The 15,924-nt window shown below is 43.5% G+C and overlaps 3 protein-coding genes across 4 annotated transcripts in view; all 3 read left to right on the top strand.

Moving 5' to 3' along the window:
- Nucleotides 1-791, top strand: part of LOC121542110 (EH domain-binding protein 1-like protein 1) — a 30,787-nt gene extending 29,996 nt beyond the window's left edge. For both annotated transcript variants that reach the window (XM_045208203.1, XM_045208205.1), the window contains one exon: nt 143-791. In XM_045208203.1, the coding sequence (XP_045064138.1) occupies nt 143-230 (88 nt within the window). In that variant the 3' untranslated portion in view covers nt 231-791. The remainder of the gene's footprint in view (nt 1-142) is intronic.
- On the top strand, nt 469-2,615 carry LOC121541386 (uncharacterized PPE family protein PPE12-like). Its single transcript, XM_041850363.1, has 3 exons — nt 469-480; nt 775-2,040; nt 2,074-2,615. Exons 1-3 carry the CDS (start codon nt 469-471, stop codon nt 2,128-2,130), a joined length of 1,335 nt encoding a protein of 444 aa, XP_041706297.1. The 3' UTR covers nt 2,131-2,615.
- Nucleotides 2,616-3,184: 569 nt separating this feature from the next.
- LOC121542112 (ras-related protein Rab-1A-like) lies at nt 3,185-9,300 on the top strand. Its single transcript, XM_041851579.2, has 7 exons — nt 3,185-3,277; nt 3,486-3,564; nt 5,463-5,535; nt 5,664-5,759; nt 5,869-5,964; nt 6,062-6,193; nt 8,626-9,300. The coding sequence occupies exons 2-7, from the start codon at nt 3,551-3,553 to the stop codon at nt 8,818-8,820; spliced, it is 606 nt and encodes a 201-aa protein (XP_041707513.1). The 5' UTR covers nt 3,185-3,277; nt 3,486-3,550; the 3' UTR covers nt 8,821-9,300.
- Nucleotides 9,301-15,924: the final 6,624 nt, after the last annotated feature.

Genomic DNA, 15,924 nt, shown 5'->3' on the forward strand with positions numbered 1-15,924 from the left:
TACATCCGTGCTTATATATGCTTATACAGTATGACACACTAAGCATGCACACACAGTGTCATAAACACACATCATATTCTACACACGTTTTAAACGATGCAGGACTGCGTGGTTGTTTATGTGTGTGTTTGTGTGTCCTCAGTGCCGTTGAGGAGGATGAGCGTCTGGAGCGGGGGCTGGAGCTTAGACGCAGGAAGTTCAGCAACAAAGACAAGTGTGTGCTGCAGTGAGAGAAGGGACGACAATGACAAATAGGGCAGTGCCTTAAATACCAACCCATCAATATCTAAACCTCCCCAATCCCTGCTTTAAACCAAGCTCTCAGTCACTCAACAACCTACAATATGAAACACTCCTAGACAAACCTGTCACCACAGCAATAAATCTTTAACTGGGATTTTGGGACTGATCATTAATAAAGGAGCTGTGTGCCTTCCCTTTTGGAGATACTTGAAGAAAACAATCCCAATGTATCTCGAGGTAAGAGACTCTGGGAAGGTCGCCCATCCATGAAGTACTTTTGATTGAGAAATGAGGACCTTTCCAGTTCAGTCTGTCAATGTGCCTTACTCTGTCATTCAATAGCCAGAAAGCCCACTGTACAGATGTTTCATATACTTTTAGACCACCATGAAGCTAAGCGGTTCAGACGTATAGGTCATAATGTCTACTTTTACGTCTGTAAACATCTCACTGATCTCATCAACAATATAAGAGAACTTTGCCTGAATGCTTTGGTGGAACTGGCTATGAAATGAACGGTCTGGTGGTTAGACACAAAATAATCAGGCCTCTGTGTTTACAGGAGGGTTTGGTAACATCAGCTCTGTGTATACAGGAGGGTTTGATAACATCAGCTCTGTGTATACAGGAGGGTTTGGTAACATCAGCTCTGTGTATACAGGAGGGTTTGGTAACATCAGCTCTGTGTATACAGGAGGGTTTGGTAACATCAGCTATGTGTATACAGGAGGGTTTGATAACATCAGCTCTGTGTATACAGGAGGGTTTGGTAACATCAGCTCTGTGTATACAGGAGGGTTTGGTAACATAATCTCTGTGTATACAGGAGGGTTTGATAACAACATCTCTGTGTATACAGGAGGGTTTGGTAACATCAGCTCTCTGTATACAGGAGGGTTTGGTAACATCAGCTCTGTGTATACAGGAGGGTTTGGTAACATCAGCTCTGTGTATACAGGAGGGTTTGGTAACATCAGCTCTGTGTATACAGGAGAGTTTGGTAACATCAGCTCTGTGTATACAGGAGGGTTTGATAACAACATCTCTGTGTATACAGGAGGGTTTGGTAACATCAGCTCTCTGTATACAGGAGGGTTTGGTAACATCAGCTCTGTGTATACAGGAGGGTTTGGTAACATCAGCTCTGTGTATACAGGAGGGTTTGGTAACATCAGCTCTGTGTATACAGGAGAGTTTGGTAACATCAGCTCTGTGTATACAGGAGGGTTTGGTAACATCAGCTCTGTGTATACAGGAGGGTTTGGTAACATCAGCTCTGTGTATACAGGAGGGTTTGGTAACATCAGCTATGTGTATACAGGAGGGTTTGGTAACATCAGCTATGTGTATACAGGAGGGTTTGGTAACATCAGCTCTGTGTATACAGGAGGGTTTGGTAACATCAGCTCTGTGTATACAGGAGGGTTTGGTAACATCAGCTCTGTGTATACAGGAGGGTTTGGTAACATCAGCTCTGTGTATACAGGAGGGTTTGGTAACATCAGCTCTGTGTATACAGGAGGGTTTGGTAACATCAGCTCTGTGTATACAGGAGGGTTTGGTAACATCAGCTCTGTGTATACAGGAGGGTCTGGTAACATCAGCTCTGTGTATACAGGAGGGTTTGGTAACATCAGCTCTGTGTATACAGGAGGGTCTGGTAACATCAGCTCTGTGTATACAGGAGGGTTTGGTAACATCAGCTCTGTGTATACAGGAGGGTTTGGTAACATCAGCTCTGTGTATACAGGAGGGTTTGGTAACATCAGCTCTGTGTATACAGGAGGGTTTGGTAACATCAGCTCTGTGTATACAGGAGGGTTTGGTAACATCAGCTCTGTGTTTTACTTTGGACCCAGATGTTTGATGAAAGACTCAAGTTTATGAGAGTATCACGTCTTGATGACTTCTGGTGAGAACTTTTAATTGTGTTTTATCAATCTTTATTTTATTTATGGATTGGACATGTGCATGAGAAATGTTTGTGTTAGGTGTGTCATATTACGAGTGGCATGAACAGTCAGATCTAACCAGAAATGAAACAAAAAGAGGATAGTGTACAAACATGAAACTTTAGTTGTAGACAGAAGTTAGTAGTCCTACTTGGAAAACATACAGCACAATAAATACCATCCTTTAAATAATACTGTATGTCCCACTGTTTTTACCTGGCACTGCAGTTCTTTCCATGGTTTATTTTTATTTTTAGCATAGACTGTCAAATTGTCTAGTATTAATAGATTCAACATTTACCAATGGCTAGTTAGATGTTATGTGCTATTATCATAGATGATGATTACTATTATTCCTTGTGTTATTATTTGTATATTTATTCCTTGTGTTATTAATATTATTATTATTATTTTCTTCCATTTTTTTCTACTATTTCTATTTTTTTTGTTCTCTGCATTGTTGGGAAGGGCCCGTAAGTGAGCATTTCACTGTTAGTCCACACCTGTTTTTTACAAAGCATGTGACAAATAAAATGTAATTTGATTTGATTTATTTGATACTAATCATTGGTAGATTTGAAAATGTAATGATGTGACAATAAAGTATTACTTTGTCCAATCCTCTTTTAAAAAATGATATGCATTATGTTTTGTTTAAACCAGTGAATGATAAATAATATATTTTAAGAGTTTTTCTGAAACACCAAAGGATGCTTATTTATTCATCATAAACAATTGTAATAAATAATAGTGCAAGATCAAGATAATAGACATATTCAGAAATGACTCCTCATTCACAGAACACAATGACATATCTCCATGAAAAAGTACCACATAAGATAATATGACAACAAATTAGAGAAAACATATTCAAACAATGTGTATTGTGTCAGTGTACTGATACAGGCCATAGTTGAGCCCTAACCCTGAGCCAGCTGAACCAGAAGGACGTTTAGAAGGGGTTTGGCTGAACTACATTTCCCATCTGTGTAGGAAATCGATTCAACGTCATCACTCACTGACACCTGCGCAAAAGGCTAGGGATGATGACAAGAAAGCGAGACAGAAGGGAAAACAACAAGGTAAAGAAAGCAAGAACACTAATTCTAGCTAAATTGATTAGTCATCAAACACTTACCTAACCAACAAACTATACAAAACATTTTGGCTCGTAAAATTGCAGAACCATTTGCCAAACGCGGTTTGGTGAGCTAACGTTAGCGAAGCTTGTTACTGTACGGTAGCTAGCTACAACAACAAGTCTTCTTTCCCACTACGATAACAACGCAGCTAGCTACCAAGAAGATGAGTGTGTGACCCAGACAAGGGCCGAGAAAACACAGATTTCGGACACCATGAATCCTGAATAGTGAGTAAAGTTGGTGATGTTTAGGTGTTGTTTTTGTTAGCTCCACAGACCGAGTAACACCGGATGACGAGATGTAGCAAGCAAGCTAGTTTTTTTACATTTATTTTTATTCGAAATACAAATTACAAATATCAAGCACAAATATTTGTTATACAAATTATCAGCAATCAACAACTTACATCACTACAGTACATCAAACACGTCTACCGCAAAACAAAATACACAAGTAAAACAAGAAGAGACCTTAAATACATACAGTGAGGGAAAAAAGTATTTGATCTCCTGCTGATTTTGTACGTTTGCCCACTGACAAAGAAATGATCAGTCTATAATTTTAATGGTAGGTTTATTTGAACAGTGAGAGACAGAATAACAACAACAAAATCCAGAAAAACGCATGTCAAAAATGTTATAAATTGATTTGCATTTTAATGAGGGAAATAAGTATTTGACCCCCTCTCAATCAGAAAGATTTCTGGCTCCCAGGTGTCTTTTATACAGGTAATGAGCTGAGATTAGGAGCACACTCTTAAAGGGAGCGCTCCTAATCTCAGCTTGTTACCTGTATAAAAGACACCTGTCCACAGAAGCAATCAATCAATCAGATTCCAAACTCTCCACCATGGCCAAGACCAAAGAGCACGGGAGGATCTTGTCAATGATCTCAAGGCAGCTGGGACCATAGTCACCAAGAAAACAATTGGTAACACACTACGTCGTGAAGGACTGAAATCCTGCAGCGCCCACAAGGTCCCCCTGCTCAAGAAAGCACATACAGGCCCGTCTGAAGTTTGCCAATGAACATCTGAATGATTCAGAGGAGAACTGGGTGAAAGTGTTGTGGTCAGATGAGACCAAAATCGAGCTCTTTGGCATCAACTCAACTCGCCATGTTTGGAGGAAGAGGAATGCTGCCTATGACCCCAAGAACACCATCCCCACCGTCAAACATGGAGGTGGAAACATTATGCTTTGGGAGTGTTTTTCTGCTAAGGGGACAGGACAACTTCACCGCATCAAAGGGGCCATGTACCGTCACATCTTGGGTGAGAACCTCCTTCCCTCAGCCAGGGCATTGAAAATGGGTCGTGGATGGCTATTCCAGCATAACAATGACCCAAAACACACGGCCAAGGCAACAAAGGAGTGGCTCAAGAAGAAGCACATTAAGGTCCTGGAGTGGCCTAGCCAGTCTCCAGACCTTAATCCCATAGAAAATCTGTGGAGGGACCTGAAGGTTCGAGTTGCCAAACGTCAGGCTCAAAACCTTAATGACTTGGAGAAGATCTGCAAAGAGGAGTGGGACAAAATCCCTCCTGAGATGTGTACAAACCTGGTGGCCAACCACAAGAAACGTCTGACCTCTGTGATTGCCAACAAGGGTTTTGCCATCAAGTACTAAGTCATGTTTTGCAGAGGGGTCAAATACTTATTTCCCTCATTAAAATTCAAATCTATTTATAACATTTTTGACATGTGTTTTTCTGGATTTTTTTGTTGTTATTCTGTCTCTCACTGTTCAAATAAACCTACCATTAAAATTATAGACTGATCATGTCTTTGTCAGTCGGCAAACATACAAAATCAGCAGGGGATCAAATACTTTTTTCCCTCGCTGTAGCTATGCTGACATAAAATGGTATAAGATTTTGATCTAGTTAGTTGGATGAGCTATGGGTCTCTTGCTACCGTTCTATATTTTAAGTTTTCCTCTGACATTTCTTTGCACACCCTTGCAACTGTAGCTATAATAACAGCTAATTTCAGATGGAAATGACAGCGTTGCATATGAACTTAGCGTAACTCCCCAGATGAAAGTCAATGCTGGGGGCTTGATAGAATAGATTTGTTAGTCTCTAAATATTATTTAATGTTCCCTAACCTGGTTTTCCCCCTAGTGACTACCTGTTCAAGCTGCTTCTGATTGGCGATTCAGGGGTGGGCAAGTCTTGCCTCCTGCTTCGATTTGCGGTAAGAACTATCAGTGTTATTGGCATGTTGATCAGTGTTCAGCTTTACATCAACGTTTGGATGGATACTGTGTGTCCATTTGTGTGAGTGTGTTGATAATGCTGTGTTTTTTAAATTATGCATTTCAGGATGACACCTACACAGAAAGTTTCATAAGCACCATCGGCGTGGACTTCAAAATCCGAACTATTGAACTGGACGGCAGGACCATCAAATTACAGATTGTGAGTTGAGTCAGCACCTCTGGCAGCTGTCCTGGGAAGTTTAATTGCAGTTCATGCTTGCAGCCATGTAGTGTGTTAACTAATTAACATATTTTTTTATTGTCTTTAGTGGGACACTGCTGGTCAGGAGCGGTTTCGCACCATCACCTCCAGCTATTACAGAGGAGCCCATGGTATCATCATTGTCTATGATGTAACAGATCAGGTTAGTGACACCCTTCCAAAAAGAAGATTCATTAACATCTTTGAGTCAACCAGCATTTATTGACAACACGTAACTGAGGTATTTTCTCTGTTTCTAGGAGTCTTACAACAATATAAAGCAGTGGCTGCAGGAGATCGACCGCTATGCCAGCGAGAACGTCAACAAGCTGCTGGTGGGGAACAAGTGTGACCTCACCACCAAGAAGTTAGTAGACTACACGACAGCCAAGGTGAGTCCTCAGGAAACGTGGACTCTGAAACAGATTAATCACAGTATTTGGGTATAGTATACTCTGTAGCCTTAGTTTGTAGTAGTTGATATCAGGGCCTAAAATTAACTTTTTGGTCCACCAGCCACTGTGGCAGGTAAATGAAAAAAATCTACCAGCCACTCGAATGTTTTCACCAGTCAACTTTCTTTGGGCCATAATTACATTTTTTAACAACACACAAAAAAACAGATCACCATTCTTTGTAATGTTTCTAAAACAAGAAATGTAAGAAGTCGTGGTATATTGCTCAATTTCATTACTTTTTTTGTGACCGGAGTGTTTTAAATCGAAATACCAGAGACAAAATGTTCAACTGCCCCTTTAAGGGCGAGAGATTACCGTGTTAACGAGGCCACTCGAGTAGTGTCACGTGTGTCTGTGAGATTTTTGATCTGACTAGAGCGTCTCTTCGCTATCAGTTGAAGCAGCAGACTCAAACTAACATTGAAAAACAACCGACCTTGTGAACAAAACAATGTAAATAGCCAAGAAACAGGAGGACAAAGTCTCACTTTGTAAACTTTTGAGTAAATTAGACCAGCTTTTATGCCTGTTAGCAACGCCTCCAAAAATGAATATATCAGCACATTGCACAAAGCTCCCCTGCCAGGCAGTGTCGCTGTGCGTGGTGGGATATAGATTTGTATTTCTTTGTGAGATTAGCAGCTATAAAACTAAACGGCAGAAATACTTTGAAAACAGCTACTGCAGCATTTTTCATACTTGACTTTTGACTATTTTTATTTGCGAATGTAATGCTTGCACTGTAGAGCCCTGCAAATTGACCACCCGCCAACGTGGCTGGTGAAATAGACGTTCTGACCCGCCAATACCTACAGTGAGGGAAAAAGGTATTTGATCCCCTGCTGATTTTGTACGTTTGCCCACTGACAAAGAAATGATCAGTGTATCATTTTAATGGTAGGTTTATTTGAACAGTGAGAGACAGAATAACAACAAAAAAATCCAGAAAAACACATGTCAAAAATGTTATAAATTGATTTGCATTTTAATGAAGGAAATAAATATTTGACCCTCTCTCAATCAGAAAGATTTTCGGCTTCCAGGTGTCTTTTATGCAGGTAACGAGCTGAGATTAGGAGCACACTCTTAAAGGGAGTGCTCCTAATCTCAGTTTGTTACCTGTATAAAAGACACCTGTCCACAGAAGCAATCAATCAATCAGATTCCAAACTCTCCACCATGGCCAAGACCAAAGAGCTCTCCAAGGATGTCAGGGACAAGATTGTAGACCTACACAAGGCTGGAATGGGCTACAAGACCATCGCCAAGCAGCTTGGTGAGAAGGTGACAACAGTTGGTGTGATTATTCGCAAATGGAAGAAACACAAAATAACTGTCAATCTCCCTCGGCCTGGGGCTCCATGCAAGATCTCACCTCGTGGAGTTGCAATGATCATGAGAACGGTGAGGAATCAGCCCAGAACTACACGGGAGGATCTTATCAATGATCTCAAGGCAGCTGGGACCATAGTCACCAAGAAAACAATTGGTAACACACTACGCCGTGAAGGACTGAAATCCTGCAGCGCCCGCAAGGTCCCCCTGCTCAAGAAAGCACATATACAGGCCCGTCTGAAGTTTGCCAATGAACATCTGAATGATTCAGAGGAGAACTGGGTGAAAGTGTTGTGGTCAGATGAGACCAAAATCGAGCTCTTTGGCATCAACTCAACTCGCCGTGTTTGGAGGAGGAGGAATGCTGCCTATGACCCCAAGAACACCATCCCCACCGTCAAACATGGAGGTGGAAACATTATGCTTTCGGGGTGTTTTTCTGCTAAGGGGACAGGACAACTTCACCGCATCAAAGGGACGATGGACGGGGCCATGTACCATCAAATCTTGGGTGAGAACCTCCTTCCCTCAGCCAGGGCATTGAAAATGGGTCGTGGATGGATATTTCAGCATGACAATGACCCAAAATACACGGCCAAGGCAACAAAGGAGTGGCTCAAGAAGAAGCACATTAAGGTCCTGGAGTGGCCTAGCCAGTCTCCAGACCTTAATCCCATAGAAAATATGTGGAGGGAGCTGAAGGTTCGAGTTGCCAAACGTCAGCCTCGAAACCTTAATGACTTGGAGAAGATCTGCAAAGAGGAGTGGGACAAAATCCCTCCTGAGATGTGTGCAAACCTGGTGGCCAACTACAAGAAACGTCTGACCTCTGTGATTGCCAACAAGGGTTTTGCCACCAAGTACTAAGTCATGTTTTGCAGAGGGGTCAAATACTTATTTCCCTCATTAAAATGCAAATCAATTTATAACATTTTTGACATGCGTTTGGGACACACTGTATTACTTACAATGGAAGCACTGTACTACTTTAGTCAGACTGGTGACTGACCTGTCTCACTCTCCTCAAACAGGAATTTGCTGACTCCCTATCCATCCCCTTCCTGGAGACCAGTGCTAAGGACGCAACTAACGTGGAGCAATCCTTCATGACCATGGCGGCTGAGATTAAGAAGCGCATGGGGCCCGGGGCCACAGCAGGAGGAGAGAAGCACAACCTGAAGATTGACAGCACCCCAGTGAGGCAGTCTGGAGGAGGATGCTGTTAAGACTGTCCTGCCCCCTCCTCTCACCCCCAGAGGCCCATGCGTAGATTAACAGTACAGGGTTGAAGTTGGGGTGCTTCTGACAGAACAGGAAAATATGCTGGTGGAGGTGGCGGGATCTTCAAGAACTGACTGACATTTTTAAAATCTTCACCTATGCCCATAATTGAGTGAGTAAGACAGTTTTGTGCTGAATGAATAGTTCCCCCCCCCAAAAAAAAAAAAAAAATAAATAAACTCACAATTGTTATTCACCGATATGCACAGAAGTGGAAACATCTTAATATAAAAATGTGGTTCACATTGTAAGGCATAAAACTGATGATTGTATGTATCAGACTGTTTAAACACACATTGTGATTGAAAGAAATCATGGATGTTCTTTCAACTATGGTTGACTATATTACTTAAGTAATAAGGCCCGAGGAGGTGTGGTATGTGGCCAATATACCACCGTTAAGGGCTGTTCTTATGCACGACGCAACGCGGAGTGCCTGGATACAGTCCTTAGCCGTGGTATATTGGCCATATACCACAAACACCTGAGATGCCTTATTGCTGTTATAAACTGGTTACCAACGTAATTAGAGCAGTAAAAATAAATGTTTTGTCATACCCATGGTATATGGTCTGATATACCATGGCTGTCAGCCAATCAGCATTCAGGGCTCAAACCACCCAGTTTATAATATCCTTTATGACCTTTATGGTTCCTAGTCACACTGCTGACTGTTGATGATGACAATGTGAAATAAGAGACGCATTGTGACAGCTAAACCAGAGTCTTTTTGTATCATCTATCCGTCAGAAATCAGATTTAGACCTCATTGGGCCCATACACACAAACACTATGTAGGTAAAAAATAAGGATGCTTTTGAGGACAGGGTGAAGTAAATCCATTTTCACAAACTGGAGACCACGTGGCAAATGGAAATCTGCTATCATGGTGTCCATCTTTTAATGTCTGTTTTAATCATTGCTATATTATACTATTATTACATGGTGGTTTTATTACTGTGATTTATGTTTGTTTTGATTCTCTGTGTGTAATCATTGCATGTTATTTCTGTTGCCTAATGAATGAGTGCATAACCAAAGGCCAACAGCATTTGGTTCTTTCTGGAGTGGAAGCTGGCTATAAACAGGAGGGATTTAAGGCATGTCCAACACTTTAGCGTTTAATTTGACCTCATCTCAAGTCACAATGCTGCTGTACCATCACAGCTTTACATGTTCCCTATAATATACTATATGGGCGACCTCTGGTTGGTGACTGATAACAGATACCTTTCATTATTACAGTACTAGCCAGGGGTGGCTCTTGCAGATGCTCTTATCCAGAGCCACATACAGGAGCAATTAGGGTTAAGTGCCTTGCTCAAGGGCACATTGACAGCCACATCCGTTGCTGACAGGTGTATAAACTCGAGCACACAGCCGTGCAATCTCCATAGACAAACATTGGTAGTAGAATGGCCCGTACTGAAGAGCTCAGTAACTATCAATGTGGCACCGTCATAGGATGCCACCTTTCCAACAAGTCAGTTTCATCACATTTCTGCCCTGTTTGAGCTGCCCCGGTCAACTGTAAGTGCTGTTATTGTGAAGTGGAAATGTCTAGGAGCAACAATGGCTCAGCCGCGAAGTAGTAGGCCACACAAGCTCACAGAATGGGACCGCCGAGTGCTGAACCGTGTGGCGCGTAAAAATCATTTGTCCTCGGTTACAACACTCACTACCGAGTTCCAAACTGCCTCTGGAAGCAACGTCAGCACAATAACTGTTCGTCCGGAGCTTCATGAAATGGGTTTCCATGGCCGAGCAGCCGCACACAAGCCTAAGATCACCATGCGCAATGCCAAGCGTCGACTGGAGTGTTTTTCATGGTTCAGGCTAGGCCTCTTAGTTCCAGTGAAGGGAAATCTTAACGCTACAGCATACAATGACATTCTAGACGATTCTGTGCTTCCAACTTTGTGGCAACAGTTTGGAGAAGGCCCTTTTCTGTTTCAGCATGACAATGCCCCCGTGCACAAAGCGAGGTCCATGCAGAAATGGTTAGTCGAAATCGGTGTGGAAATACTTGACTGGCCTGCACAGAGCCCTGACCTCAACCCCATCAAATACCTTTGGGATTAATTGGAACGCTGATTGCGAGCCAGGCCTAATGCAAGTCCCCGCAGCAATGTTCCAACATCTAGTGGAAAGCCTTCCCAGAAAAGTGGAGGCTGTTATAGCAGCAAAGGGGGCACCAACTCCATATTAATGCCCATGATTTTGGAATGAGATGTTCGACGACCAGGTGTCCACATTATTTTGGCCATGTAGTGTACTATCTACTTTACATATCTCCTTAAAACTACAAATAACTGATTTCTATCCACTAATTCAATCATTTGGCTTTTGCTAGTTATTTCTTCTTTGCTGTGGATAATTTAACATGCTTTTAACGCCCAGAAGACATGGCAGTCCATAGTCAAAGTATATTGTTATTATTACCATTATTGTGTTGACTCAAAATATCGTTTTTTGTATATCTTTCAGACCCTAACATTTCTACTGAAAGTGAATGTGATACGTGTAATGACCAGCAGAGGTCAGAGTCATCACAAAATACAGAACCTGGACAGGAGCTATTATGAAGCTATTATACAGTAGGCTACCGATAATCCTCTTGAGCTGGACACCATCTGACATAAGAGAGTTTACCGAAACCTTGAGCTGGACACCATCTGACATAAGAGAGTTTACTGAAACAACCCAGGTGCACGCTCATGTCAGGGCTCCCGAGTGGCGCAGCGGTCTAAGGCTCTGTAGCTCGCGATAGAGGCGTCACTACAGACCCTGGTTCGATTTCAGGCTGTATCACAATCCGGCGGTGATTGAGAGTCCCATAGGGCGGCGCACAATTGGCCCAGCGTCGTCCGGGTTTGGCTGGGGTGCGCCTCCCTATGGGACTCCCAATCACCGTCCTCATTGTAAATAAGAATTTTGATACAATGTTGCAAGTTTGTTGATAGTTTGTTGGCGCTGGATGGAGTATGCAGGGTGTCCATTCTATACTGTTTACTTTTCTTACGTCGGCAGTTTATACCTATGGTGGGGCAAGTTACCAAGGTAACTGTGTGGACTGGGACACAGAAGTCTGTCAATAGTCTAATGTTGCGTACTAGTGCTATAGAAAAGCGCATTATTTGCTTAACGGCCTGTGTGTGTCTCTCTGGGTGTGTGTCTGTGTGTGTATGTGTGTGTGTGTGTGTGTACACCGGGATCATCCCAGTGTGATTAAAAGACGCTGGGCAGATTGGGTGGGCGTCACGGTAAATTGCAGAGATAGGAGAACCAAACCTCAACATCCATCATGTTTTTCAAAGTTGCAATTAAGTTATTGATTAGTGTTAATGTAGCTACTCTACAATATTGTAGTCTTTGTGCAGATCTATGTGTAATACTCATACTTCACTTGAGTTGAGTCTGAAATTCCTGGGTAGGTGGGAAATGAGTACAGTAGGCTTATTGAAGGCTATATTTCTATTCATATTGTCTTCTCTCCCTCTTATGCTGGGCCCCTCCCAGTGGGCTATGATGGGCATTGGACTGGAGGGCTTTGTGCCAGCTGCCACGTTACCCCTCATTCTCACCATGGTAGTGGGCCTGTTTTACATTAGATTTCCCCCCCACACACACACACACTCTGAATCTAAAATCTACTATGTCAACATAACTATTTTAAATCTGAAACAAAAATCAGGATGACTGGTATTGACTGGTATGTTACTGGTATACTGCTATTCAATTATGCACTGATCAACTTTTGTGGTCACAAGTACATCCTCCTAACTCTTCTCTCAGGTGTTTTTTCTTGGCCCTTGACCCAGTCAGCTATGGATAACCCCACATAAATTAAATCAAGCCTCGGTGAGTTATATCAAGCATGTATAAGTGTCAATATGTCTGTGAGCATGCTCTTGCTAGTGTTGGTGTGTATGTCCCCCAGAGTTGGCCTGGTGTGAGTGAGTCTGTGCAGTGTGGGTGGGTGTTGACATGAGCATGAGTGCATGTTGTTTGTTGCACCCATCACGATACTCACCCTGCTGCAGTCCCAAGGTCCTGGGTGGTGTGTGGGGGGGACCTGGTGTGGCTGGGGAACCAGGTGGTCGCACCACTGACTGAGGAGCTGGTGTTCCGGGCCTGTATGCTGCCCACGCTAGTACCCTGCACTGGACCCACCGCTGCCATCTTCATCGCTCCTCTCTTCTTTGGCGTGGGTAGGGCAATGCAGACGTTAGTAGACAGGCCTAGGTTATTTGACAACTTCTGCTTGACATTAACACCATTGTTACGGTTTCCATCTCTGTCTCACATCAACCATTGCAGCCCATTTTCACCATGTTATTGAACAGCTGCAACTCAAAGAAGACACTCTGCCAGTTCTCCTGCTCTCTGCATGTAAGGCATACAAACATTTACAGAAACCTTGAAACCAGACACTTTTAATACACAAACACACAATCAAATGCAAATATACCCCCTCCCCTCCCCAATTAATCGTAAAAGCATGTGCAGTGTCCTGTTAGTGAATTACAGTGATGATGTAATTCTGTATTCCCCGTAGTGTTCCAGTTCACTTACACCTCAGTGTTTGGTGCCTACACTGCCTTCATATTCATCAGGACAGGTGAATGTGTGTCTGTGTACACATGTACAGATGAGCACACGTGACTGCATTCTGTGCTGTCAAATGAGACATGAGCTCCCCTAAATGCAACAAAAGTCTAACTGTGGGGGGGGGGGCTCGATTTTAACCATTATCTTATTATTATTTTTCGTATTTTTTACTGCTACAGTGGTAAATATCAAAATAAAAGCTTATTCCAAATGAAAAGAACAACCTCACCTCTCTGTCATGGTTTTAACCAGTGAAAGTTGGGTTAGGTTCTTTCAATCGCATTCATCTATCTACTCTGCCTGTCTGCCTTTCTCTCTGTCTGTCTTGAGCTTTCACTAGCGAACCTGCAACATTGTATCGACTGGGTCCAGCCACTAGCGAACGATTAGTTACCGGAGTGTAACTCCAGTTCTATGAGTGGAGCGGAGCCCCATAGGGGAGCTCTGCTCCTAATGGTTTACCCTCTGCCCTAAGGCAGCAGCAGCCTGAGACAAAATTATGCACACACCTACAGCCAATAGGAGTACAGGTGTCCCTATAAGAGGGGATGCCTCCCCTCAATCAGCCTCCCAAGATATTTTTCTTCAGCGAGACTAGAGAGGGTCGGCAGGGCCTTAAGTCCTATGGGGCTCCGCTCCACTCATAGAACTGGAGTTACACTCCGGTAACTAATCGTTCTATATCGTGGAGCTCCGCCCCATAGGGGAGCTCTGCTCCTAATGGTTTAAGGCGGAGCGTAGCGCTCCCAAAATGTACTCCCTGCCGAGCCTAACACTTCCCATCGAAACGAGAAAGTCAAGCCTAGCAATGGCTGCAACCGAGTCCCGCAGTACTGCAACTAAAAACCCCTACGGGCGTCACAATATACCGCGTCATCGGTTAAAAAACCCGCCCCACCTAGTCCAATGGCAATGCCAATGACTAGTGGGCAGATCACCAGAATAGAAGCCATACTAATCTGTACTAGCAGATAGATGTGCCTCAATATCCTGTGAAAACACTACCGACCACTAATGGAATGACATCAAGTGTCACTCTACATTATGAACGCGGTAGACCGCCTCACTCACTCAATGGAATCCCAGAGATTAGTGGGCAGGAACAAAAACATGAGTCATACTAACTGAACAAGCAGATAGATGACCTCACATTCTGTTAATCAACGCATGCCTCTACTGTACTGATCCTGTCAGTCAGGATTCATGTCACAAAATATGTTTTCTTATCCAAAGCGGACCTGATGGAAACCCAGTCCATAGTCCTGCTTTTCCCTCTCTTCCTAGCTCCAGATCTCCCTTCAGCTATGCTGAGTACAGACCGAGCCAAAGAGTTAGAAAACACATCTGTCAAAAACACGTCTTCCTAACCAAAGCGGACCTGATGGAAACCTGAGTCCACAGTCCTGCTTCTCCTCTCTTTCTTGCTCAAGATCTCCCTTCAGCCACGCTGAGTACAGATCGAGCCAGAGAATTAGAAGACATATCTAAGAGATAGAAACGGATAAATGGAGACGGCGTCGACCAGGATGCTGCTCTACAGATATCCTCTACTCCTGTTCCTCTAAAAAGGGCAGTAGAAGCCGCTACTCCACGAGTGGAGTGAGCTCTGATACCCTGAGGCAATTGCCGCCCTGCTACCTCATAAGCTGTCTCAATGCCTTCACAAAGCCAGTGAGACAGCCTCTGTTTTGAAAGTGGTCTACCTAGTGCAGCCGCACCGTGACACACAAACAACTGAGGCGATGACCTAATCGCTGCTGTGCGCTCGACGTAACATGCCAAAGCGCGTACCGGGCACAGGCGATGGAGCTTCTCCTCACTCCTCTCTCTATGAGGAGGAGGAGAAAAAGCCCACAGCTCCACGGTCTGTGACCTATATGAACTCTTAATAACCTTCGGCACAAATGCCGGGTTAGGGACGTAACACTGCTCTGCTCAGGTCACCATTGATGGCCAGGCAGTCAGGTCTCGTCGAAAGAGCACACAAATCACTGACCCGCTTAGCTGTAGTCAAAGCGAGCAACAGTGCTGTCTTGATAGACAGCATCTTGAGGGGTATTTGATTCAATGGCTCGAACGGCGACTTACATAGCGCTCGAGTACCAAAGCCAAATCCCACTGAGGAAGCGTGACTCTAGGTGTTGGCCTAAGTCGCCGCGTTCCTAATAGGAAGCGTTTCACTAGAGGGTGACTAAAGACATTGTCTCTGCCAAAACCCTCATGACAAGCTGAAATCGCTGCTGCAAACACTAATCGTGGCAGGCGATTTTTGCTTATCAAACATGAGCTGCAGAAAAGAGAGAATACTCTCCACCTGACAGCTCATGGGGTCCACACCTTGTGTGACACACCATCGTGAAAACACGTTCCATCTACTGGCATACATCTTAGAAGTGGAACTGGCACGTGAACCCTGTATGGTCCTGATCACTGCATCA

This window comes from Coregonus clupeaformis, chromosome 27, assembly GCF_020615455.1.
Source record: "Coregonus clupeaformis isolate EN_2021a chromosome 27, ASM2061545v1, whole genome shotgun sequence".
In the NCBI taxonomy this organism is placed as follows: domain Eukaryota; kingdom Metazoa; phylum Chordata; class Actinopteri; order Salmoniformes; family Salmonidae; genus Coregonus; species Coregonus clupeaformis.

Coding starts and splice junctions, on each gene's coding strand:
- LOC121541386 (XM_041850363.1), top strand. Junction 2,041..2,073: donor ATACAGGAGGGTTTGGTAAC/ATCAGCTCTGTG, acceptor GGGTTTGGTAAC/ATCAGCTCTGTGTTTTACTT.
- LOC121542112 (XM_041851579.2), top strand. Junction 5,536..5,663: donor GCCTCCTGCTTCGATTTGCG/GTAAGAACTATC, acceptor TATGCATTTCAG/GATGACACCTACACAGAAAG. Junction 6,194..8,625: donor TAGACTACACGACAGCCAAG/GTGAGTCCTCAG, acceptor CTCCTCAAACAG/GAATTTGCTGACTCCCTATC.